The sequence below is a fragment of the Mixophyes fleayi genome, chromosome 2, assembly GCF_038048845.1.
Source record: "Mixophyes fleayi isolate aMixFle1 chromosome 2, aMixFle1.hap1, whole genome shotgun sequence".
Classification (NCBI taxonomy): domain Eukaryota; kingdom Metazoa; phylum Chordata; class Amphibia; order Anura; family Limnodynastidae; genus Mixophyes; species Mixophyes fleayi.
The window spans coordinates 291708668-291736379 of record NC_134403.1 but is presented as its reverse complement, the minus strand read 5'-3'; the positions used below and the strand labels follow the sequence as shown (position 1 = coordinate 291736379).

Below are 27712 nucleotides of genomic sequence, written 5' to 3'. Positions count from 1 at the left end.
TACCATGTTTAACAAAAAAATTAAATTTTAGTTACACAATACACATACAGTGGCGCACGCAGGGGGGGTTTCTGAGTCTCCAGAAACCCCCCCCCCCTGCGCTAACTAAGTGGCCACCATAGCGGCACTGTCCTATACAACAGCCGCGGTGCTGTCAAAGAAGCAATACACAATACAGCACCGCCGCGGACGCTTCTTCGACAGCGCCGCGGCTGCTGTATAGGACAGCGCTGCTGAAATGGAGCTGCTGCGCATGCGCAACTCGCTCTCGTGGGGTTTTTTTTTTTTTGGGTCAGGGGGGAAAACCTTCCCTGACAATCCTGCGTGCGCCCCTGACATAGGTCAGTACCCTTACCTTAGGGTCCTTTGTGCAGTCCTATTTGTTCAATAGATGAACCTCTAACCCTTTTCAGTATAATAACCTCACCCCATTTCTTGAGGATTTTCTTTTATTATTTCATCAGTCTTACAATAAAAAAATGTAATGCGTCATATATGAGGTGAATGGGGTCAGCCAGCTATTGCCACATTCACGGTAAGGGGATACTCAGACTCACATTTTAAAGCATGAGTAAGACCATTTCTATTTCAATGGAAATTGTAATTCTGACCAAACATGCAAACGAAATGTGAGTCATAAACTAGCTACATACATTGAAGCTGTTAGTAAGACAAGAATCTATTATAGCTAGCTATACCTGCATTCATATTTCATCTCTGAAAAACTGAAAAAACGATTTGACCTCTGAATGACCAGACAGGTTAGTAATTTGAATGATACAAATTTTAAGACTATTGCTATAGCTCTATCCATGCTACCGACCAGACCAAGCCCTGATCAGAATAAGTCCTTCAGTGCAGAGGTCAAACATGGGTGGAACATGTCTGTCTATTGGTGGATGGTATGTGCATATCTCTCGAAATGTCACTCCTTGGCAGGAGGTGTGGGCACATCATGATGGAGGTGTGTCTATGATAATGATAGTTGCACCCCCAGAGGGCTGCCTAACGATATAAAGTGCAAGGCATCCTCCCTTGTTCCCAACGTTCCCACCCACGGGGCAAAAATGTCCTGGGGTGCGATAGAACTCTAAAATCAGTAGTCTTCTTGAAATTAAGATAGTTGGGAGGTATGGGTATGTGTCTAAAAACACAGTGGGTTAGGTGTTAACTTAAAGGGCTGTAATGTGAATGGAATTACCCAGGAGTCCCTTCTCCTTTTGGAAAGTACTTTTAATGATTTTGTCAGTCAGATCCAATCGTTTTTAATCACTTTTCTAATTTATATATTTTTTAATGTTTTTACCTGTTTGAAAATGATCGGTTAGGAAAATCAGAGCTTATTAGTGTCAGCTTTCTTTAAATGACAGTAAAATGCAAACAGGAACATAAGACAGGTTTGCTGCTGCTTTGTAATAGTTTTTATGACTGTGCCTAAATCAAATATTGCCCTTATCTGTCGAAGAAATGTTTAATGCTGGCTGTCCATATCAATTTCCTGCTTTGCTGAATGTACCATTGACCTTTACAGCAAACAGCTGACATGTAATAATGTCTCTGTGTATTTCCTATGTAAGGGCAGATTCATCATAATTACGTTATAATATCTGAGTAAACTGTGATGATAATTAGCGTACCTTTTGTTAAATATAATCTAAAGGAAATTGTTAAATATGCAAAAGAAATGTTAATAGTTCAGTGTTTCAGAAAGATGAAATAAGGCATAATATTATTCAATGAATTGTATATTATTTAGCCCTCATCACCTACAGGGAATTCTGGGAAAGTCACTGGTAAATCTGAGAGAAAACTACAGGGCATATTCTGGATGGTAAGTGGGGCTAAACTAAATACTTGTGCTTGGAATAGATCCATTCAACCACTGCACCCCAGTGTTGATGCAAAAACACCCACCCATGTTATATGGCAACAGTGACACTCAAAGAGAGTAATTCTAATTTACATGAATTTGGCCTTTTAAAGGCTTTTTGCACAGTGAGCTTCAGAGTTATTTCTGCCTCCCTGCAAGCTTAGATGTAGTTTTAGCTTTTTAGTGTCTTAAGAAGAGAGTGTCTTAAGTGTCTTCAGAGAGAAAAGAGTAATCATGCACCTACAAATAAGCTAGGGAGAGGGGGGCAATCCGGGCACATTGGTGAAAAACCAGAGAGTTTTGAGGTGTGCATCCAGTGCGCTTTGTAAAGGAGGTCCATTATGTACAACTTATCAAGCAATATAAATGTTAGTGCATGTAAATAAAAATAGAACATATGTCTATTTTGAAACCATGAGCTTTTGATTCCCAGCAACAAATGTGCAGTGATTATGTAAAGAGTTTCGGTATATGAGCAATAATACTGCTACATGGGGAGTGAATCTATTTATGTATTATTCGTATATGAGAATAGGTGCAACTCTACTAAAAAAAATATGTTCTACAAAACCCATTCAGTCATACAATAGGTATGTCACAAAGAAAAAATCTGACAACCACTTCCGTTGATTGCTTTTGTCCACTTAGTTGTAAATTCTGCGTTTATTACTAATTTTTTTCAGAAAAATTGTTTTGAATGCATGTGCCCATATTTATCACTTCACTTGGCACACAAGTCTTTTTCTCAGCTTTTCAGCTGTCTGTACATCTTCTCCGATAGTTAATAAATAATACTTTATTTGTTCCCATATTTTTTTTAAAGAATTGTTATTATGTAGCATCTTGCGTAACATTTAGCAATGAGTATATTACAACAGATAGATAATTGAATAGCTGCACCTTTATTTGATTTTATATGTATTAAATTACATTTACTTGCATTTCCTTTATTGGCACTTGGGGGAATGCTTTATTTTTATATTAGTCTAATGGCAAACATAGCAGTTCATGCCAGGGGCGACTAGTGGCTTAGCTTTAATTGAATAATTCTTTAAGACAACCCTATTACATCTGTCCTTTGGTATCATCAAATACTATTACTTTGACTAAGAAAAATGGGCACTGCTAAATTAGAGACTAGAAAGTAAGAAACTATGAGCTCTATGAACGAGTTCTATGTTATCTTACCAATAATGAACCAGGAATAAATTCCTACAACAAAATTAAATAGACAATGGTTTAAAAAAATCACCTACTAACAACTTTCACCAATATTTCTTATAACCCTTTTGGACTTGTTTAAAAAACAGATATGTATTCCTTTTTGCCAGCAATTTGTTGACTAGATAAATATTATTATGTTATAATTAAAATGTATAATTATTGTAGGCTATATCATATATTTCATTAAAAAAAAACCCTAAATAGAAACAATGTTAAAAAGGATATTAACAATTGTCAGGAAACGGGGTGCTACTGGACTGAGAACTTTTTATTCATCATCAGTTTCTCACAGTTTAATGTACTTTTTAATCCTTGGCTCAGTCTAAGTAAATAGACCATAGCATCGGTGTATTATGTATATTATTATTTCATGTTGTTAGGTACATTTTGCCATTGCTATTACCTGCAATATTGTATGTAGTATAAATATAAATAATATTGCCGTATTGTGTGAAAGTAACAGGAAAGCAGAAGCCATTTTGCTTGTGTTAGCTCAGGTAATTACCATTTGTCTCAAATGTCCATTGTTATGAGGTGTGGCTTAAATCTTGTTTGTAATCAAAACAATGGATGAGTGACTTGACATAGCTAGCTGCCAGTCACGTTAATTAGCTAGGTCAACAGGTAATCTGAGAGGTAATTAGGTTAGAACTTCTAGATGATATGAAATGTGCCTCCACAGTAATATACTGGATGAAATAGCATTGGGAAATGTATTGACATGTATCAATATAAATGTTATCCTATCAAAATGTATCACAGACTCAGATTGTGTAATGTGGCAGATACAATGTGTCTTGTTGTTTCCGCAAACATGAAGTACCATTCCTTGATGTTATATTGTACCACTTTGTTTAATGTATTCAGCCAAATAGCTAATTGAGTCAAGCCATCCCATTGTATAATCAAGGTAGCAGAGACAGTATGTCTAACAGTTAAAGTATCCACTGATAGACCCCTGCTGTAATGTGGGGGGGGGGGGGGGGGTTGAGACATTTGACCCTACCCCCTGTGTATACGGCCAAAAATATAGGGAGAGCAGAATGCCAAGAGAGCTATTCTAGCTTGGAGGATCCTGGACATCAGCAAAAAGGACTCTGGGCCAAGCAATGTGGTGCCGCTGGAGGAAACCCTACCAGGACATGGTCTGTGTGAGCCAGTAACCCAGGCTGGGCGACACTGTTACTGTTTAGCTAATCGATAGTGGTAATATTGCTGGAGGATAAGACTCTGAAAGAGAGTGAAATTATTATTTTGGAGTTCTGACTGCAAGAGGCTGCTGGAGGATACACGCTACCATTTACCCTATACCTTGTGAACGTCTTGTGGTGTTGAATCCCACAGAGGTAACTGCCATCTCAGCTAAGGGTGGTATCCTCATAATTGGTGGCAAGCGGTGGGGTCACTTAGCCTGGTGTCGCAAGAACCGGGAAGGCTGCAGAGGATGCAAACAGTTGCGGTCCAAGAGCCTTGTAGGTACAGCACAGCACGGGCTACACAGCACCCACAGGAAGCCTATCAGAGGAGTTACAAGAAACATGAGCCATGAACAACTATAGCTTCCTAAAACTGGATGAACTCCGAGGATTATGCCAGGCAAGGGAAATTGCCACTACCCAGGATGATTTCAGGCCACAGCTGATGATGCAGGCAGTATGGAAATAGCGAAGGACCCAGCAGTGGAGGCCGCCCAAGTTGGGACTTATGTTTCTGAAATCCTGGAAGCCAAGGAGTCGGGTGAGGACGAGGAGCAACTTCGTATATTGGTGCTGAGGGATGGGAGATTCATATGTGCAAAACTGTCTGAGGTGGACTTTATTAAGGAAAGTCAGGAGAACTTCCCAGATGTGATGGGGGAATGGTCCAAAGAGACTGGGGTAAGCTACTATACCACCTCACTGTCCGAGGAGCAGGCGCTACTGGAACCCTAAGATCTTGCCCTACTCTTTCAGAAGCAGCCAATAAGGCTTATGGAGTTCACAGCTACCATACAGACTACCCCCATCCTAGGCCAGTCAGTAGTGCACAGTGAAAGCTATGACTATGGTCAGCTTTGCCAAGAGCTGCTACATGTCCTCGGTCAGTGGATCTGGAGAAAAGGAGCTGGTAAAAGCATGGCTGACTGAGATATTACACAGCCATCAGGATTGTGTGGCAAAGTGTAACTCACAGTACTGGGAAAAAAACAGAAAAGGGGCAGAGTGAAGGCCCAAGGTGACCCATGAACCGAGGACCAGCGATACCACTCAAGAAAAGTCTGGAAGCGGTTCAATTGATGTGGATACCAGGGGCATCTCTGACAGGAGTGTCCCAGGAAGGGAGGGCAGTCAGACCATTCCCCACCCACGGGGGTTGTAAGCAGGAGCCACCCCCAGGAAAACACACACTACCACCCTGATGCACCAGAGGCAAGGGGGGGTAAGTGCCACTTGCAATGCTGTGGCTGGCATGAGGCAAACAGCAGGACACCTTTATCGGTGCTTGCAACCTGTATGGGTAGATGGCAGAAAAGCCCAAGGACTTAGGGACTCTGGGGCATCCATCACCCTGGTACGGCCCGAGTTGGTGGATTCCAGAAGAATTATCCCCAACAAGTACTTTAAAGTTAGGATGGCAGATGGGCGATGGGCAGAGATTCCAACAGCCCAAGTCCAGTTGCACTGGCGTCATTGTAACAATCTAGTGGAAGTGGGAGTTATGGTGGGAATGTCCAATGAGGTGATTTTGGGCAATGATTTGGGGCAAGACATCAGCAATCATTTTGTTGGAAAAGATGCCTGTGGAAAGGCGAGCCCCAGGCAGAGGAAGAATATCCACCCCTACACGCCAGTGACAACCGGGTGTCAACAACCTATCTTTTCCATCTCCGGGTCTCTGAGGGTGAGTAGTAAAGACCATTCTGAGAGGGGGGGTTAGTCCTGGGGGAGGAGGATAAATTTAGACTGCAAGAAGACAAGTTACTAGATCCAGATCTAGAAGGGATGCCGGCACTTGCAGATATGTCATATAAGACTGGGGTGGTAGAAGAATGTGCTTGGTTGGACGGGTTACTGTATATGGTGTCCAGCCCAAATCATAAGTACAGGTTGGTAGGCCCATCCGAGTATCGGGATTGGTTCATAGCTAAGGCCCATTGGGAAGGAGGTACCAATCACAGGCGAAAAAGGAGAATACGATCCAGGCTCAGGTATCAGTTCATGTGGTTAGGTTTAGTCAAGGATGTAGACCGCTACATAGCCAACTGTCTAGACTGCCAGAATATGTTAGGGCAGGGCTGCAATAGTGACAGACAGACACAGGAGGGAAGAAGGCAACATAGAAAGCAGGACTTTGATGACTGTGTGATGTTACTCTCATTAGTCCCTGTAGGAGATTTGCAGCAGGATTCCTGCAAAAAGCCAGTCCATAACTGGATACAGACTGGGAAAATAAGTAACCCAAGGGCAGAAAGAGACTGGGGGAGGTGAAGGCGTAGTCAGGCAGGACTCCAGACAACTAGGGAAAGGCATTCAGTAGAGCTCTCAGGCAGTAGGGCTCAGAGTAGCTACTGGAGCAGGAGACCGAGACTTCACGCAGAGGCTCTGGGAATTGACCGGTGCTGGTGGCTGCAAGAAAATAGCAAGGTGCAACAAGTGAATGCTGGAGGCTGCGCACAGCTCACCAGGAAATTGGTTCACCTTGCGAGGGACCACTTAAAACCTGCAGTAGTGTCTGCAGAAGAGACTGGGGCTCAAGTTTAAAAAGTGGGGAAGGAATGTCAGGAAATGGGGTGCTACTGGACTGAGAACATTTTATTTATCACACGCTTCTCACAGTTTAATGTACTTTAGTCTAAGTATATACATCACAGCATCGGTGTATTATAATTTCATGTTATTAGGTACATTTTGCCATTGCTATTACCTGCAATATTGTATGTATTAGAAATATACAGAATATTGCCATATTGTGTAAAAGTAACAGGACAGCAGAAGTCATTTTGCTTGTGTTAGCTCAGATAATTACCATTTGTCTCAAATGACCATTGTTATGAGGTGTGGCTTATATCTGGTTTGTAATAAAAACAATGGCTGAGTGACTTGACATAGCTAGCTGCCAGTCACGTTAATTAGCTAGGTCAACAGGTAATCTGAGAGGTAATTAGGTTAGAACTTCTAGATGATATGCAATGTGCCTCCACAGTAATATACTGGCTGAAATAGCATTGGGAATGTATTAACATGTATCAAAATAAATGTTATTGTATCAAAATGTATCACAGACTCAAATTGTGTAATGTGGCAGATACAATGTGTCAAATGTCTTGTTGTTTTCACGTGAGTGTGAAGTGTCATTCCTTGATGTTATATTGTAACCCTTTGTTTAGTGTATTGAGCCAAATAACTAATTGAGTTAAGCCATTTCATTGTATAATCAAGGTAACAGAGACAGTATGTCTAACAGTTAAAGTATTCACTGATAGAACCCTGCTGTAAGGGGGATGATTGAGACATTTGACCCTACCCCCTGTGTATACAGCCAAGAATATAGGGAGAGCAGAATGCCAAGAGAGCTATTCTAGCTTGGAGGATCCGGGCGTACAAGACATCAGCGAAAAGGACTCTGGGCCAAGCATCATGGTGCCGCTGGAGGAAATCCTACCAGGACAGGGTCTGTGTGAGCCAGTAACAAAGGCTGGGCGACACCGTAACTGTCTAGCTAATCAGTAGTGGTAATATTGCTGGAGGATAAGACTCTGAAAGAGAGTGAGATTATTATTTTGGAGTGCTGACTGCAAGAGGCTGCTGGAGGATACATGCTACCATTTACCCTGTACCTTGTGAACGTCTTGTAGTGTTGTGCTGTCATAAAAAAGCCTTATTTTGGATATATTCTGGTCTGCCCGAGTGAGTTGAATCCCACAGAGGGTAACTGCCATCCCAACTAAGGGTGGTATCCTCACAACAATTAAAAAAAGAGAAGATTTATTGTATATAACTTACAAATATTGTGGGGAAGCATTTTGTTATATTCAAGATTTTCTATTTGTAAGCCTATTGCAACTAGCAAGCAGAGTATGCTCCTTGGCCGTTTACATTTTCTTTTATTATAAACACAACTGGAACAGCCAGGAAGCGTCCTCTGCCTCTTGGCCACCAGGGTCAGACATGAACAGTGCGGCTGCACAGTTATTGAGTATGATGGCTTTTGTTATACCAACTACGCGGCTCCTAGCACAGTGATTGGTGGATGGCAGGGACTATCCACAAATCAGAGTGCTGGGCACTGTCTATTGGATAGGAAGGCATCAAGAGACAGTGTGGGTCCACAGGACTAATAAGTAAATCATTGGCGTCACCAGAGACCTTTGCTCGCATTTTGTCAGCAACAGAAATCTGATGTCAGTATATTAAGGCCACCACATATTTGGGTTAGTCTGCAGTATAAAGCCACCAGAGATTTTAGAACTTTGCACTCTAACACCACCAGAGATTTAGGGGGCCTGTATTGTAAAGGTACAAGAACAGGGTTGACATTGAATAGTAGTCACTAATATGCATTGTGTTTTCACTACTTTCTGTATTGTAGAGATCACTAAAATGCTATCTGTATTGTAAACCAGTTACTAGAATTTCCTCTTTATTGAATATAGGTCACTAGAACGCTCTCTGCATTGAATAGCAGTCAGCTGGGTATGTGTTGTGCATGTGTGTTAAAGCAACTGTGATAGAGCTTAGTGTATGTTACTAATGATGGTTATTGTGTTTAGAGAGATATTACAAGACAGTCATTAGAAGGGATAGAGGTACCTCTTAGTGGCATAAAACTAGTGAGGCCTGTGTAAATTGTGGATATTAGTTGGTATTGTTGTCAAGTTATCCATAACCGTTGTTGGAGCAAAGAGATATTTTTTTTGATATACGATCTGCAAATTTTTTTTTAGGAGTCCATGCCTCACTAATAAACAAGCAGGTGTGGCTTTAGGGGCCAAGATGGAGGCACTGCTTGACACTGAATACACGATAAAGAGTCCATTCTCAGACAGGACACACAAAGATTGGTACACACCCCCTAGCAGAGGAAAGGGGGTGTTACATTTAATTATAGCTCTTTTGCATCGTGTTTAATGTATGTCACTGGCTATATAAATCCACACCCACATTAAACAAACCATATCTGCATACCTCCCAACATTTGGATAGTTGGCAGATGGACAGGGGGCTTATCTGCACCAGGATGGAGGTGTGATTGGAGCATGGCCACACTCTGGAGGCATGCCTAGCACTAATGATATAAACATAAAATACTTCCCAACTATGTCACTTATTAGGACATAGCTGTCCCGTCTAAATCAGGACATTTAGGTTGTATGTGACTGCACTGGTACAAGCACCCAGGTCACTTGCTTGTGTTTCTCCACTGGCCAAAACTTGGCAATCCTCTGCTGGGAGAATGCAGAATGAAGTGATTGTAACATCTTATGAACAGTAGCCATGGCCATCCAACCAAGTGATGCATCCTCTCCACAACTCGCATGCCAGCAGAGAGCCAGTGCTAACAGATCTGTCTGCTGTTAAACACCACAGTCCAGTGACTCTAAGGTAATGGTGCCTATATGCTGTTTTCCTTTTGGTTAACCAGGACAGTCATTTAAAACCATATACAAATTTAAGGCACATGCTGCATGGTTACACTGAACTATTTTTGACGCAGGTTGCAAGTCTGCTTAGTATGCAGTGCAGATATGAAAACACATTTGAACTGATTGAAATGAAAACCATGCAGCCTTGTTATTCCATATGGGTGTGATTTTATATGAATATTAGAACATCATTTATGGGGAAGGGGGTGGGCTGTGGGACTAAATTTAATGCATCTGTGAAAATGCCATCATGCATATGCTAAGTTTCTTGGATATTAAAGCACCTGTATCTGAGTACATTCAGATAAAGGATAACAATTAGTTTTGTGTGCAATTATGTCAGACATATAAAAAATGGGAAGCTCACAGGGGAGGGACCATAAGAACGTTGCCACGATTTTCAAAAAAAGTCCACCTCAAGCTGAAAAGAGGATCTCCTGTTTAGACTATTAATGGCATCATTTGGGATCCACTGGCCTGGACTATCCGGGGAGTATAAGCAGGTGAGATTTCCATCTTTCATTCATCTCACATAATTGCACAAAAAAATACAAATGAAAATAGAAAATCACCACCATTTTGCCCCTGGTTATCTTTTATTTAGATGACCCATACACTCCTATAAATGTACAGAAATTATATCAAATTAACATATTGTTGAATAAATATTATTGTATACTGAGATTAAAGATACAAATTATATGCTTGTCTAGACTTGGTACTTTCGGAAGCAGATTTATTTGACTTATGGCAGCAATTTATGATCAGTGGATTCTATGATGTGATTTAAATTGTTGTAAATTTATATGGATTGCTGCTCTAAATGACCCTCATATGATTAGTTCAAAGAGTAAAGTGGTACATATCTCTTGTTGGAAGCCTAAGGCTCATTGTAGGCATATGCTTAGATCATCTTTGCAATGCCATTGTTGCTTCAGGTTATCATAAGTTTCCATGGCAACATTAAACCAAGATATATCCACTTGTAGATGCAGTAAAAGGGTTCTATCTCTAGCTGCATCTTTCATTCTGCTTCACATGGTATAATCAGGCTGCAAGCACAGTTTCAAGAGCATAAAACAAATATTTATTAGTATGTGAAAATCAAAGCATCACTTTTTATTTAAAATCAAATCATGGTCTAACTGGATACAAGAAGAAATTTGTAAGCAAATTAAAGAAGGCTTTTTAGTCAATTTGTACTATAATTTAAATAAGAATATGAAAGGTAGTGGCTTTAATGTAGTTTTTAAGTGCTACAAACTCACATGAATACTTTCAGTTGTATATACTATATCCATCAATCTTGTATCAAATTGCACGCAGGACATAAACAATGGACCCACTTACCAACGAGATACCTTTAATGAGGCAAACTAAAGCAGCTGAAGCAGGTTTAAGGCGGTACCAAAATGTAAGAAACAATTTAAAATCTTTGTTTAATAAACTTGAATCCATCCAATAGCTATTTACTTCCAAATCCTCCTTGCTCTAACAGAAACCTAGTTTACATCCTCAGATGCTACATCCACGGCACTTTCCAATGAGGGACTTTCCGTCATTCACAATAATAGACCTTGACAAACCAGGTGAGGAAGCCTTCCGAGTTATACCTCAGAACATTATGATAGGGGGTCCACACCCTGTAGGTTTCCCTGTTATAGTGTTACTAGCCCAGACTGTCCTAGCCTAGTGCTAGTAGTAGCTTTATTTGGAGGGGAATCACACTCTGTCTGTCACTCCAAAATTGCCACTAGCAGTCTAGATTATAAGCGGTAGGGCTGGTAGACCTGTTTTAGGGGAGTGGAGGGGGCATGGTCTTTTATTTTTTATACACTAGTAAGGTCCATGCTGATGATAATCATGTGCATCAGCATGTATCTTGCACCAGGGAGCAATGACCCACAACAGACTCCTGTCAGATGTATCTGCACGTGATCTCAGAGGCGGAACTAGCAAGCTGTGTGCCCCAGTTCAGGGAGGCGAGGAAGAGGGAACCAAAGCCCCTGACCCTATGCATCTGCCATGCAGCGAGCTCCATTATCTCCATGGGCCCAAGTGCACAGCACTTGCAGCACCAATGGTAGTTCCGCCACTGGGTGATCTCACCTCTGAATCTGCCATAACACACCCTTACTGTGCTTGCCTTTCCTCTCCCATTCCACCTCCCTAAGCGTACACAGTAGTAATCCTAAGATATGGCTGAGTCTCCATAATGATTTACGCTTATGCATTCCTCATATGCATGTGTATTACGGAAATGCATATTCTATGCAAAAAACATGGACTTGTACCCAACTCTATATGAGGCCCTATATTTATTAAAGTAATTTACACATGCCCTGCCTTGGCTTTCATCCTTTAGAAGAGGATTAAGACAACCTGATATACAGATTACTGATCTTCCTATAGAAGTTTTCGAAGAACTATAATTGGCTGATCTTATATAGAACTAGGCTCAATTGTCAGCCCTTGTGCTGCAACAGAATAATCATGTACATATGCAAAAATGATGCTTTTGTTAACATTTAGATGCCTTGAAGTTAAATTACAGTTTTTCCATTGATCAATGTAAGGTGGAAACTGACTCGACTGCAAGAACGCAAATTCAGGTTGTGTTCTGTTTGTATAGTAATGAGACTTTTAGTAAATAAATACACAAAAGTCACTGACAAAATAATAATAAAAAAAAAACAATGTTCTCCAAAGTAGCTGTTTCACCCACACACAGTGGAGGCATTCATTTTGTGGGCTGAGCCCCATTCGACCATATTATTTACAAAATGTTACTCAAATTCATGAGGTACTGGTTGTTAGTAACTTCATGGACTGCATTCTCACTAATGAATGTTAGTTAAGCTCACAAAGGGCCTGATTCATTAAGGAACATAATTGCCAATATGTGCTGTATTTTGCATAAAATCGCTCTGCGCGTGTCCAGAAGCGTACAATATGCCAGAGAACGTAGCACCATCCAATTCATCTTAGGACCCTAATGGATAGCATACGATTTCAGTGGCAGAACAGGGAGGGGCTGGGCGTGCCAAGCAGAAGTGCAGCATCGTCCGATTCAAGCTTTGGGCTTCTCAAAGGTATGTGTTTTCTGTTGTATCACTTGCACTAGCTTACAGGTCTGGTGGTAGTGCCGATTTGCAGTTCCGCAAATAATTTGATCTGCATTACTATGTTACCTGTATTTTTAGTCATTTACTCTGTGTGGTCTTTGTATTTTGATCTTCATGTATCATATTATTTGTTATGGATCACTGCTTTCTGTATATGCCATGTACGGCGCTGCAGACCCTTTGTGGCGCCTTATAAATAAAAGATAATAAGAATAAAAATAATGATGGTCATGTATGCTAGAACATGTCCAAACAGGAGGAAGTGTAAAAATATATTTTACGTACTGTAGACATTAATAACACCTTGATTCTGTATTTTCCAGGGAAGGAAATTAGATTTTTTTTTAATGTTTTGTCATTAATGCCTGTATTATTAACAGGCGACATTAATAGAATATTTTTTTTTCTGTGTACTCTTTTGGTACTTTATATTCTACATATATACTGGACACACCCTGCAGTGTATTGCCTGTTAGAGCATAGCGGACCTAGACCTGTATTCTTCAACAGATGCACCTTTACAATCGCTTCCTGTTGAATACGGACGTATGTATGTCCGATTTACATGCATTTAAAAAAAAAATGTAATTTACGTTTGTTTTGCGTGCCTTAACGAATCAAGCCCAAAATGGCAGCCTCCACTGTATGCAGGTGACAAGTCCACTTTAACCTGCGTGCAATATGCATCAAGTGGAATATCAGTTCATGGCATAAAAAGTAAGTTATTCCAAATCTAGTATATAAGTCAGTTTGAACAAGCACAACAGAGGTTTATTTGACCAACATATCTATACAAAAATGAATAGACTCAGCATTTCCTATGTATTAAAAGGGTTACTATTGCTTCACAGATGCACTTGTGAACTTGTGAAAGAAGATATGAAAGTACTGTAACTTCCCATTTTCTACAATATTTTTTTGTGACTTGTGCTTTGGACGTAGTTAAAAAATAATTAACAAATACACATCTCTGTAAAAGCAGGAGAAATCTTTGTAGGCCCTGAAATAAAGAGATGTTATCTAATAGTAGATATTTGGTTTGGTCTTGTTTGCTGCCCATATGTTCACGTATGTTAAATTGCTTTTCAAAACCTCTTCCAGTGTTTGAATGTTTGCATTTCTAAAGCAGGAGGAGAGACCGTGTAAAGCTGTGACAGCTATCCCTACTCACAGGGCCGCCATCAGAAATCATGGAGCCCAGTACAAATAACGCAGGCAGGGCCCCCTCTCCCCCCCCGATGAAACCCTCACCCCACCCCACCCCCAAAAAAATGCCTGGCCCCGTCGATTCACATTAATTACAATTTCCTTTGCTTTTCATATTTATTAATGCAGACCCTTGAAAGCAAACAGTAAAGCCTGAAAAAAAATCTTTAAAATATACTTACAGTTAGAGATGTTGCAGCTGCTGCTTGCTGCTCCTTCTTCTTCTGCGGCGGCGGGACAAGGGAAAGTGGTGTGACGTCAGGTCACTTCACACCATCAGTGAGAAGGGAGGATCACATGATCGCAGGGGTGGAGCAATGATTCCCCTGCGATCATGATTGACAGCTGCCTGGCTGTCACAGGCAGTTCACATGATCGCAGGGGAATGATTCCTCCACCCCTGCGATCGCATTCTGTCATGGTGACAGCCAGGTTGAAGACAGCAGCGGAGACCAGCGGAGATGCCCTGGAGACCAGCGGAGACGCAGTGGACTGGAAGACAGCCGGCCCCCTGGTAAGTTTGTGTTGCACCGCCGACGGGCCCCCTGGTGAGCCCGGGCCCAGTACAACAGTACCCCCTGTACCCCCCTGATGGCGGCCCTGCCTACTTACACAGCGTTAGCTGCAAAAGTTGTACCGCCAAATACAATATTGGGTACTGTAGCAGCAAAAGGGAGATTGTGTTGTCAACAGGTAAATAAGGAAAGGCAAAAGTGCATTGCTATACAAAGTCCATGTAATGCACATCTTTGGATTTCATAGCAACTGTAATGTGTATTTCCTAAGGTTAATAAGATAACCTAATTAAATAATAAGTGGAAATGTAGCTAAAAAGTTGAATGTATGATCTTTGTTTTCAAATAGTTTTCACTATTCTCACAGCGGAGAGAAACCGAACTACCAAAGTTACAGTAGGTTCATGGGACGGACCCTAGGGTAAGGAGGTCCCTGCTTCTGTGAGACTAAATAGGCAATAGAGAGAGCCTCGCACTGGCTGAATATCAAATCGAACCATCCCAAGAAACAGGGAATACCTGCCTAAATGAGCTTTCTACACTCCTTAAATCACAATGAAATAATACAAAGCAAAATATTATTTTTATATGTGGGCATAAAATGAGGCACACAAGAGTACCAAGACTGATATTAACAAGAAATACATTGGTCCACCCACTTCTTCAAAGCTTTTGTACCACCCATAGAAGCCGCTATCTTGATGTCATCAGTGCACTTTTCTAGAAAATTGATGCCTCAGGGCAAGATGTGACAAAATATCTTGATCTACCAGACTTGCATTTTTTTTTTGCAGTTTCGTAAATGGCCTTCAGTCTTTTGATTTTATTTATTACCAAAGACCATCAAGCACATGTCCTCTCTGATTATAAAAAATATTAGAAAATAATTTACTTAAAGGAAATTGCAAAGAATTTATGGTATTTTATGTGTAGTGTTATACATAAAAACTAGTAGAGTTCAAGTGCCAGAGTGTATGACTGCTTAAATAGTTCACATTCTAAGTTTTAACTGATTAGCTGCACCTTAATTAGATTTTTTTTTTTCAACTTTTGTGTTATAGTAATATTTTGTTACATAAACATATACAACATCACATTTATATATCCTGGTGATCTCTGGAAGCAGTAACATTTTGTTCCTCTTGTTTCTTTTAGTTCTGGGACTAGCCTGCCTTCTATAATTGTCAGAGGATGACTGGCTGTTACATATGCCCTCACCCACAGGACATATGTTGGCATCAGTTGCAGCAGACCAGGACAGGTCCCCCTTAGCAGTGCATGCAATGTGGCTGTGATCACCCCCTCCTCCTAGCAGTAATCCGCACACTACTAAAATGATTACTGTGCCTGGTGGTTGAGAGCTTTGATTTTTCATTACGGTTGTTCCATTGAGGCTCCCATAACAGCATACTTGCCAACTAATGGCAAGTATGATCCGGGAGCCTGCCGGGGAAGGTGGGCGTGCAGGGGGCGGGGCTCCGAAAATCACTTCAAACGCCGCGATTCCCGGTGAATCGTGGCGTTTTGGACCTAATTCAGCCCACTTCACTAGGAAGTGGGCAGAACAGGGAGATTGCCACACTTTCCCGGGAGTCCGGGAGGCCCACGCAAAATGCGGGAGTCTCCCGGACATTCCGGGAGAGTTGGCATGTATGCATAACAGGCAGTAGAAATGCCTCTGAGCATGCACCACAGTGACCAAACTTGGTGCGAAGCTCTGGAGTACGTTGTGTATGCAGGTCCTTAAATGAGGGCAGTGCAGGCTTCCAGTGCGCAAGGCCAAGGGGGTGCAATGTCTGTCCACCATATACAGCCCCCAGATAGCCCCATGACAATCACTGCAGGGCTGTCATTTCTTAGTGACAGGGAGCCAGCACAATGAGAAAGGTGCCTGTCTATCTACTCCCTGCTCCTTGCAGTGTATCTAATGTGCAAATGTGACCTCGGGACACTGCACAGAATATGACAGAGTAAGGAAGAGTAAGGAAGCCGATGCAGAGATAAGAGAAGCTGAGGAGCCCTAAGGTAATATAATTGCTATAAGGATAGAGTGAACAGGGAGGAAGGGTTTATGTAAAATACAGGGGGTGAATGAGGGGGCTGTAAAGACATCAGGGGGGAGAGGAGGGGCTGGAGAGACTAGGTGGAGAGAGAGGGCTGGGGATTGGAGAGAAGTGGGAAGTTTCTTTGGAGTACATAAATATATACTACATTAATACAATAAAAACATAATAAGTAATTAAGTATAAAAAAAAAAAAAATACTATATTCAAAAAGGTGGTGATGTGTTTATCAATAATAATAATCTCACCACTTATTAAATGTGGTGGAAATTTGTAAGCCATTAATCTGATTGTTCGGCTGGTGGGGGAAATAGGCTTTTGTATTAAATGGGAATGCTATTAATGCTGAGGCTGGTGAGGGGTGTAAATGGTTGGTCTATTAAATGTGAATGTTATTAATTTAATGTCAGGGAGGGTGAGGGGTAAAATACATCTGTTAATTAGATGGGAATGCAACTAATTTAATATCATGGTTGATGTGGTTGGGGTATGTCTGTTTAATAAAGGGGAATGCTATTAATTTAATATTGGGGCTGATGAGGGGTGAACTAGTTCTGTTAATTAAATTGGACTACTGTTTAATGTTGGGGCTAATCGGGCTTATTTATTAAATGCAAATCCTAGTGTCGGGCTGGTTGGGAGAAGGAGGCCTAGTTTTTAAATGTGGGTGTTATTTAATTTAATTTGGGGGCTATATGGGGAGTAATACGTATGTTTATTAAATGTGAATGCTATTAATTAATTTCTGTGGTTGATTGGGTGCAAGAAGTCCTGTTTACTGAACAACAAAAGCTAATGATTTAATGCCGGGCTGGTTGGGGTTAGGTTGACCTAGTGTTTAGTCATTGCTCGATTTTCCAGGAGGTGAATAGTAACTATCTCTTTTTCAAACGTGGCTCCAGCGTTCCAGGATCCGGCCAAGCAGCAACTGAGTTTAAGACACCGGCAGCAGCATCAGGTAAGAATATACCCTCTGGCTGTGCTTTCCTGCGATTATGCAGGAAGGGGGGCACTAAAATGTTTAATTGCATATGTCAATGAGCATAGCTGTATGTGTGTGTATGCATTTCTGTTACCTATATCGGCATCCAAAATTATGTATAACTGTGTATCTGTATGTAGTGTGTTTGTGTGCCGTAAGGAACACATGCATTTTTTTCTACATGTTGGTTTTTATGCTTATTTTGATGTGTGTGTATGTCTGTGTATTAAGATAATTATGTGTTTTTTATCTTAATAAACTTTGAAAAATAAGTATTATATATTAAGATATATAAATTGAAATGCATTAGATTGAAAGTATACATGGAGTATGTCCTGCATTGAAAATTCCCATAATAGTGATTAAAAATTCTAAATACAGACTTTCCTTCGATATTGTATTATTTTTATACAATAATTGACTGATCCTGTTAAACATTGATAGTCATAGTCAGTCCTGGCTCTGAATCAACAAAACTATGATTGTAGTAAATAAAGCTCCCTAAATGTTTGTCTTGTTCATTGACTGCATCTCGTCTAGTTCCAAATAACCTGTGTAATACATATACTGTACCTCATTAATGGAATGGTTTAGCAGCCCTTATCTGTGGAAACAAAATCCCCCATGTTCTCTGCTCAGTTATATTGTGGTCAATGTGAGTTGCATCGCTAATTGAATAAGGAAAACTGGGGATTATTTAGGGTGTGAGAACGCTGTAATATCATGTGCGGATTTTTGTTAATTGTAGTTAATTTTATAGAATCTCACAGAGAATAGTATGGAGGATGGAGTTTTTTTGCACAAATTTGCTATGGAGTGCAATAATTAATTCAATAAAACAGCAATCTGCACAAACTACATTTTGCAGGATTAGATATTATGAGCTGCAACTAGTGGAGATTTTGCACATTTGAAGGCGATCACCATTCTGCAGGAGAGATGCAAAGAGATTTTTGGGAAACCAAATTAAGCAATCTTGAAACAAGCAATACATTTTGAAAAGGAAGAGCATTTAAAATTATTGAAAGGAAGGTGCAGAAAGAATTAAGATCCCTTGAGGAGCTAAGCCCTCCTCCTCCAATCCATCCATACCACTATTTTACCATCAGAATCCTTGTTCAATTTTAAGCTGTTGAAAACAGTGTTTTCTTACACATTCTTGCCCCTAAGCATGTCTCTTTTAGATGTCCTTATATGATTATTGTTCTTCCATTAGTGCCTGTGGTCCGCTCCAGGTCCTTCAAAAGTGAACCACACTTCACTGTAATGTCAATTCAAAGATGGCCTTTGCTTGCTGGCTGTTATATGCTTTCAGCCTCCAGCATGTGAGGCTGAGCACCAGGCGCCAAAGGAAAATGTGTTGAACTCCTCCAATCAGAGCTCAACCTTTGAAATACATAGTAGAAAATAATTGGATAACACAGTGTCAGCATGGTCACATGAAGCACTGGCTATAACAAATATGATTTAGTTTTGGGAGGAGGTAAACTTCAAGCAGTACAATTGATTTGATAGATTTGGATTTTACAAAACACTATTTCATATAATAGCATATAATATAAGAAAATGTATGTGCATTTGTAGAGAGCTGGTTAAAGGATAGACGACAAAGGGGTATATTTACTAAACTACAGGTTTGAAAAAGTGGAGATGTTGCCTATAGCCACCAATCAGCTTCTAGCTGTCATTTTGTAGAATGTACTAAATAAATGATAACTAAAATCTGATTGGTTGCTATTGGCAACATCTCCACTTTTTCAAATGTGTAGTTTAGTAAATCTAGCCCAAAGGGTTTTTAGAAATATATCATAAACAGATTGGGCTAAAATGATTAGGGGTGTACCACAGGAATCAGTATTGGATGCTGTCCTTTTAAATCTTAGCATTACACATTAAATGGAATAAAACATTGGATTTAGGAATATTAATTTACATAAAGCTGGACAGGTAAATAAAATCCTGGGACAGGTTAAAAAGAGGGATACTTGCACATGATCCACTCTCATCACTTCCTCCCATTCTTGTTTGCAGGACTTTTTTCGGGCTGCACCCACGTTATGGAATTCCCTCCCTCGCATCACAAGACTCTCCTCTAGTCTTCAAACCTTCAAGCGTTCTCTGCAAACCCACCTCTTCAGACAAGCTTATAATATTCATCTACCACCCTCTTAATCACCCTAGGTTACCCTATTACCACCCTCTACACAGCTAACACAAGACAACAACCCTCTGACCAACATAGTTGTGTGACTAAGCATACAGCCCACTAAATACTTTGTATCTTTTGCATTCTAGCTGGACAAATATTCAATATGATGTAGCACTTACCCTTGTGTATCAAACCGTTGTCCCATAGATTGTAAGCTTGCAAGCAGGGCCCTCTTACCTCTCTGTATGTATGTATTACCCAGTATTGTTTTATTACTGGTTGTTCCCAATTGTAAATTGCTACGGAATCTGCTGGCGCTATATAAATAAATGTTGATAATGATACAAATAGCATTACCATGATATGCGTCTTGAAAATGGGCTATGGTATGGGCATCTCACTGTAAGACGGACGTAGGGGAACTTGAGAGGGTTCAGAAGACAACCTCATTAATAAGGGAAATGGGAAGGTTATGTATGCATATATATATTCAAGATCAATAAAAATATTTATCCCATGAACTGAGGACAAGTTGTCATCAATTGTGAGTTGAAGAAAGACAGTTTCACCATAAGAGCATAGGAAAGTGTTTGCTATAAAGGTGTTTAAGTTGTGGAATTTCTGAACATATAGGACCTTATGTCTAGTTGGATGCAAGTCCAAAGCAGACTTTTCTGTATGCACACTGATACGTATCTGCCACTGCACCTCTCTACATGTAGAGATGCGGAATGGGGAGGGGTGGGATAGTGTACCCTAAGTACAGTAAGGGCGTTGATGCCCCTTACGTACCATGTAGCATCTTTGGCCGTGTATCTGTTTCAGCTGCCTTCCCCCTGGTGCAAGATCTGTGCTGCTGCTGATGATGACAATCAGCGCAGACTTTGCCATACAACTAAAGAAAATATTAAAAAGTAGATAAAGATGAACAGCTTTTAGCAAATTTTAATGAAATACATGCATTTTGCATACTATGCAGAGCCACATCTTAAATAAATTACGTCGTTTTCACAGATGTATTTTATGCATACTTATTTAATGTAAATTACGTCCAACACTATATAAGGACCCTGATATGGTCATGGAAAATTCACTAACAGAATTATTAATAATGTACTGGATGAATTTCTTATGAAAAATGGCGTATGTACTTGCAATTAGTACAGGATATTGGTGGGAAATTAATGCAGAAAATAAATCTGATTGCCATTTTTGGTGTCATGATTTTTTTTCTTTGTGAGACTAAATTGTCAACTTTCACACTATGGGTTTTGCTTTGCCTTCCACTGCATCAACACAATTAGAAGTAATGGGAGGTCAAAACTCCATGGACTTAAGCATTTTTTCTCAACCTTGCTAAACATTAAACCTTGCTAATCATGTAAATAGCAATCAATGGTTAGATCCATTCATCTTTGATCGTGATGTACACTTACCAACACTTCAAAATAAAAAATTGGGGACAAAATAGGCCATACCTCTAAAACATCTGGACACTTGCTCTGGTAAGCATTCTCAACACCCCAACTTTGTAGGCCATAATATTTTTGTCCATCGAACATCGGTAAATTTATGATGTAAAAATGTACAGGTCCCAGTTACCTTTTAAATCTGGCCATAAATGATCTTGTAGATATTTTGAAAAAACTGGTAACAGGTTGCCAAATAAATTTGAACCCTCTGAAAATCACCTCTGCTTATTTCAATAGATTGGCCAAAGGTGCTAGTAGAGTATTTTGACAAATCTTTCTCCCTCAGATACAGAATTTAATCTTGTGTGTAGAATAACACTAGTATTGATGAGTAAAATGTGTCCATAAGAAACAGTAACCCTCTACCCCAGTGTTTCCCAACTCCAGTCCTCAAGATACGCTATGCTTGTTATGTTTTAATGGGAACAGGGAGAATAAGTTTCACCCAGTCAAACAGAAATAAGTTGAATGCATAATTAAATCAATTCTCAAAACAAAATCTTAAGGACCGGAGTTGGGAAAAATGGTCTAACACATTCCTTATTAAGGCAATGAGTTAGACCCACATACCAACTGCTACATTTTTAACTTGTGTTGACAAATGACAGCCCAGATAGTGGAATAAAATTAATATTATATGCCCAATTGTAAAGCACTATGGAGTAAAGCGCTGCAGATTATACTGGTGCTACATACATAAATGTTAATAATGATAATATGTATTACCAGCTGCCACCACATAAGAGTTCTTCAAGAAAAATGATGGGATTGGTAATATAACCAGTGTTAGGTCATGTAGGGTTACACATTTCTTTTCCTTTAATATCAAAGCCATTTTCATCATGTCCTGAAAATGCTCCTCTATAGCATATCAAACATGAGATAAGCTTTCACAAGCTGTGCCTAAAGGAGTGTGAGCCCTCCAGGACTAAATGACAATATTTAAGCAGTGGATTTTCTGGCACAGAATGGATAACCCTGTGCTCCACCCTTTTACACAGCCACTCATGCATTTTAAATGCTGCAGACAACTTGTTGCTTTTTATGTTATTTTGCTTCTGTCATTAGTCATCAACCCAATTCTACAGCAGTCATCTCTCTCATGTGCATGTAAATTAAGTATTTAAATCATTACATGATCCTGTTTAAACTGTTTAGCACAAGACTCTAGGGCTCCACGCCATACTGTGTACTTAGCTGCATGTAAAATGTATACATATTGATGTACCATACCCTGTTGCATCTTTACATAATACAAAATTATCCTAATAAAAAGAACATCTGGGTATACAATTACATTTACAAACATCTACATTTAGATGATAGAACTAAAATCCTGCATAATTCACATTGGCACCTGCTTTAAAATCCTATATACTGCAAATGAACAATAATCTCACTACACTGATGTTCTTTGTCAGGTTGAGCCTTGCAGCCTAGTCGGATTATAAAGATAGTTCCTACAGGATCACAATGGATTAGGCAATGTGTCAAGAAAAAGACAGCTCCTTATTTTTACTGGCAACAGGAGAAAATTTATAATGCATCTATATGTTTAGTGCTTGCATCTTTATGGAGAATGTATTAAATGAATAGTAGTAAAGTTAGCAGAACAAGTTAACATAATAGTATCATTAGCATATATTTTTAATAAAAAATTTTTTTTATTTATTACGTACCTGAGATTCCGGCTCCTATCACAACCACGTCGTATTTGTTGCTCATGATGCAAGTTGTATTATTTCTACTGGATTTTCTTCTTTATCCCTTTGCAGCTAGTTAAACTGATGCTAGAGAGCTGAGTGAAGCTGGCAAAGGATCTCCCCTTATCAGCTGTCAGCAGTTCTATCTTCCAGGAGGTGGTTTTAGTCTTCACAGTCTTCCTCCTCCACACCCCTCCTCCTCTCACACTCATGTGAGAACTGAAATGATCCTCTTAGTACAGAAACCTAGAAGCTCAAACCTCTTGTGCTGAACAAACATCAGCCTGCTTTGTGCACAATCTATAGCTGAATAGATTCAATCAATTTGCCTGTAGCAAACTCCCTCAAGTGGTGAAAGCAGAATATATCAGACACAAGAAAATGACAACAGAAATTGTTAAATGTACTTGCAATCTGACAACCATAGAATATTAGTTTTTCAAATCCTTGTGGAGCAGAAGTGCTTTACCTATATGTTGTAAAATATGTCAAGTTATTTCGGCTGTGTCCCTATGCCCTTCTCATTCTGCACATCATAAGAATTGCCTACAAAAGAGAAACAATACGCTTTCAAAGCGCTAATGCCATCTTGTGATGTCATGTTTCGTGCAAATTAAGGGTCAGGATTCTGCATCTACTGATAGCTAAGCTGGGTGGACTGGAGTATTTCCTACTGAATGCTGACTAATTGCTGGATTGAATATTTAAGATTGAAGGGGTGGAGAGGGCACACTTTGCAGTCATGGTTTAGTAGCTGGCTGGGATTACTCCATCAAATTAGAACTGGATTTTTACATGTACTCTGAGGGCCATAATATCGGGAGTCATTCTATACTTGCATTGATAGTTCTCCAGAGAGATAGTCGGTAAGTTCTCCAGATCTTAGTTTAAAGGAGAGAAGGACTTACTTTATATATATATATATATATATATATATATATATATATATATATATATATATATATAATATAGTTTAATAGGATCATGTACATAACTGGTATCCTCATTTAAGTCATTGTGCAATATAAGCCATGATGATGCTACTCGACAAAAATCCCTTGATCATAGCCTGCCCACTTCACAAGAAAATTGAGCGTGATCTGGGGGGGTTGGCCTACTCTTACGGGAATCTGGAGTTTTCCAGACATTCTGGCAAAGTAGGCAAGTATGCTTGGATCTGTAAAAGCAGATGCAGAGTGATTTTGCAGAGGCGGTCCCCAACATATAACTAGAAAACATTGTAAGTACAGCGTCAGTGGGTGAGTTCTCCAGAGAATAGTTTGCAAAATAAATTGTTGTGAACATAGAGAACTTAGTTATTCCAAACAATCATGTGATGGGTTAACCCTTATAAATAAGGCCTAATTCATAACTGCAGTGTAAATATAGTATATCAAATGAATCCATTGATAAGTTGAGCTACTAAAGTGTTAAATGTGAAACCAGAGAGTCTGTGTTTGTGGCTCTGCACATCCCAGTGCTAGAAGATAGCAGTGTCACCTGTAGGAGCTTCAAAGGGCCCCTGCTGTGAGCTATATCCTGATACAAGTTAGTCTATGGACACCTGAATAGACTTTGTGGGACCGGTCACAGCTTGACATCCTTGCAGCCAAAGACAGCATTTGAAGGCCTATACAGGTATGTAGAAATATGAGCTTCAAAGGAAAATGTCATCATAGTTCATATTCTGGGAAATCTGTACCACTCCATACTGAGGAGCAGAAATCACACCCGGGTTGTGAATGACAGGTACTGGCGGTATCCGGGAACAGCTATAATCACATGTCTGTAGGAAAGGTATGTCACATTGTCCTAATTTCCTCATGTTTGGTATTTAAATGTGCAGGAGATTATGACTGGTTTTTTGAAGGGGGAGTTATGTCTCTGGGATATATCTGTGAAGAATTACCAAAGGTCAAACTTTTGAAATATTTGTGAGCAAACTATAATGACACCCAGGGGACATCCCTGCCCCCTATTAGCATTTAACACTGCCCCTGTGAATGCCATTCCATTTCATTTTGCTTAAAAAACCTGTGTTCGGAAGGGGCAAATTGTCAGTCTTTTTTTAAATCAATCATTCATTGATAAGCTGTCCATCTTCAAGCCAATTTCCTTGGTTCAGAATATACAACTTGTAAGTTATACTCTGTTACTTGTAAATTAACACGCTGTAAGTTATACTCTGAATCTAATCCTTTTTATTTTAAACTGTTTTGCTTGTGTATGTTATGTCAATTGTTATTAATTGTTTTTTTTTTATCTGAATGGCCTGTACTTTTGTATATTAAATCTATAAATTTAGTAAGTTGCGTAATTGAAACTCTAACAAATCCATTAGCCTGCTAAGAAGAATAGAGCTCGACCAAGTTAACCCTTTGAATGCCGGTAAGTGATTTGTTGATACATTTGATTAACAAGCTTAGTGTGTGTTCACAGTTACATTTGTGTAACAGACTGGAGGTGTGAAGAGTTACCCCTTTGTTTGCTGGTAGGGTCTTGTTAGCCCGTGGTAGCTAAAAGCCTTATGTGCCAGTGTGGGACAGTATATTGGGGTCCTATTGCCCTTATTCAATAGGTGGTGGCAAACCTGAAGTGTGTGGGGGTATGAGCGTTGTTTGGGGGCGATTCAATAGGTCTATAACCTGTGTAATATGTAGAGAGAGACTGCGGGCTGGAATCCTGTGTGACCTCATATAGTCATACAGCAAACACCCCTAAAGTCACAGCAGCTGGGAGCGTGTTTGTGACAGAAATATATATACATTAATATGAATATATATATAACTGAGATCCTCCTGTAAGAAGGGTGCATGATAATAGTTATCCAAAGTGTGGTCTCCCATGTGTCTTAGAATACTTGAATCAAGGGTTACAGATATAAATGATCACAAGACCACCCTTGCCCCAGTGAAAAAAACAATAAAATATGTATTAAAGTTCACATTTATATGTTTCTCTACATCCAGGGGCTGGCTGGGCTGGGGGGCAGGGGGTCATCTGCCCCCCGGGCCGGTCCCATAGTGGGCTACCTTGGGCTGGGTCACTGGGCCGCCTGCATTTTTGTACCTTTATAATAGGCTGCAGAGTTGTGTCTTGCCGCCTGGGCTAAATGTTGCCAGCCCTCCCCTGTCTACATCTGTGTCAAATTCTGAGTGAAGTGCCTTGGTCTTGTCTTATCTGTGCTGAACAATACAATTACAAGACCCGCAATATTCTTCGTGCCTGGAATTGGGCTAGATTACACTCATATGTGCTCACAACCTCCTCAGAAAAGATCTTTCCTCTAAGAGGCTATGCTTCAGTATGTATATATTAGTGTCACGAGCCGCGGCGGTACGCCGCATCCTGGCATTATGCAGCAGTCGAGCACGTGCATTAGTTACAATGCATTGTTATCTTTGTGCCATAGAGTAAGAGGTTGTAGGGACATCCCCCAACTCCAGGGGTAGCTCTCGCATGATTCTAATTTGTTAGTTTATATTTTTATACATGTTCCTGGTTTATGATATTACCTATGCTAGTTATAAGCTAGTAGTTAATTAGCAGCCTCCTGAGGCTGATTGTCAGCCCTGTCCTCCTCCTTTCTGATTTGTCCATCAAAGTATTTAAGGCAGTGAGGACTGGGCTTCAGTACCGATTATAGTCCCTGCTCCCAAGCATACTTCTCCTGTTGTTACGTTCCTACTGTTTTCTGTATCACTGTTGCTGACCCTTAGCCTGGATTTTGACATTTCTGATTCGCCTGTGACCCTGACCCCTTGCTTGGTTACTGACGCTGCTGTTTGCCTGTGACCCTGATCTTTTGCTTGAATTCTGACACCGCTGATTTGCCTGGATACTTGACACTGTTATTTCATCAGTTACCCAGGTCCTTTGCCTGGATTCAGACACAGATCTCCCGTGTGTTCAGTCCATCAAGCCTGGGACTTGTAGTGCTGCGGGAAGTCTCAGTACTGCATACCACCTTCCGCCAGAAGTTCCTCCTCTTTGTAATCACCTGCGCTACTATCTCAGGTTATCAGATACTACTACTAGAGAAAAAGACCTGGGGTCATCCGAGTACCTTTGAGCAAGTTCAGCTATACGGGAAAGGCGGCTGCTAAAGGTGAAGCGGTTCTAGGAGTTGATACCTGGAGCATGAGCCATAACAATAAGTCATGCTCTGGTAGCTCTTCTCAGCCCACTAAAACACATTGTTGTTCATGACAATGTCTGAAATACAAGTTCTGCAGGCCCCTGAGGGTTCCAATGCTATATGTGTATAAATATATCTATATTTCCAAAAAGATGCTGTTTTTTTAACTTTGGCTACCATGATGTGCCCCAGCAGTTCCAGGGACCCATGAATACTCTCAGCACTTGGGAGCAGCCTCTACAAACTAGAAGTGTGCCTCAATGTGTAAAGAGGCAATAGATCTTTATAGGAGCACTGTGCCATGGTGTTACCTTCACATCCAAGTCCAACTGCCCTTCTAGTACCACCTTTCTCATAAACTTACATTTTTTTCCTAAAGTAATACACAGTTTAACTTAATATACTGTATATATGGATCATGAGATTGTGGGGTCAAGGTGACTCTCTATTTTATGCAGGTGGCAAATTTGTGTATGAAGTGTTTTACTATATTGCTTGGAAATGTGCTTGTCTGTAAATTGCAACATTTAGGTGCAAAACAGGTCCCTCTAAAAGTATAGGACAATACATGATCTACACCAGCTCAGAGCTGGTGTAAAATTATTGTTTTGTAAAGTAGTAATGGAAGGAATGCCCCTGAAAA

At 40.2% G+C, this 27712-nt stretch overlaps 1 protein-coding gene across 1 annotated transcript in view; it reads right to left on the bottom strand.

Moving 5' to 3' along the window:
* The window catches only part of LOC142139093 (amine oxidase [flavin-containing]-like), a 62825-nt gene extending 39651 nt beyond the window's left edge, over positions 1-23174 (bottom strand). The window contains exon 1 of the mRNA XM_075196386.1: positions 22908-23174. Within this exon, the coding sequence (XP_075052487.1) occupies positions 22908-22953 (46 nt within the window). The 5' untranslated portion in view covers positions 22954-23174. The remainder of the gene's footprint in view (positions 1-22907) is intronic.
* Between the last annotated feature and the right edge of the window lie 4538 nt (positions 23175-27712).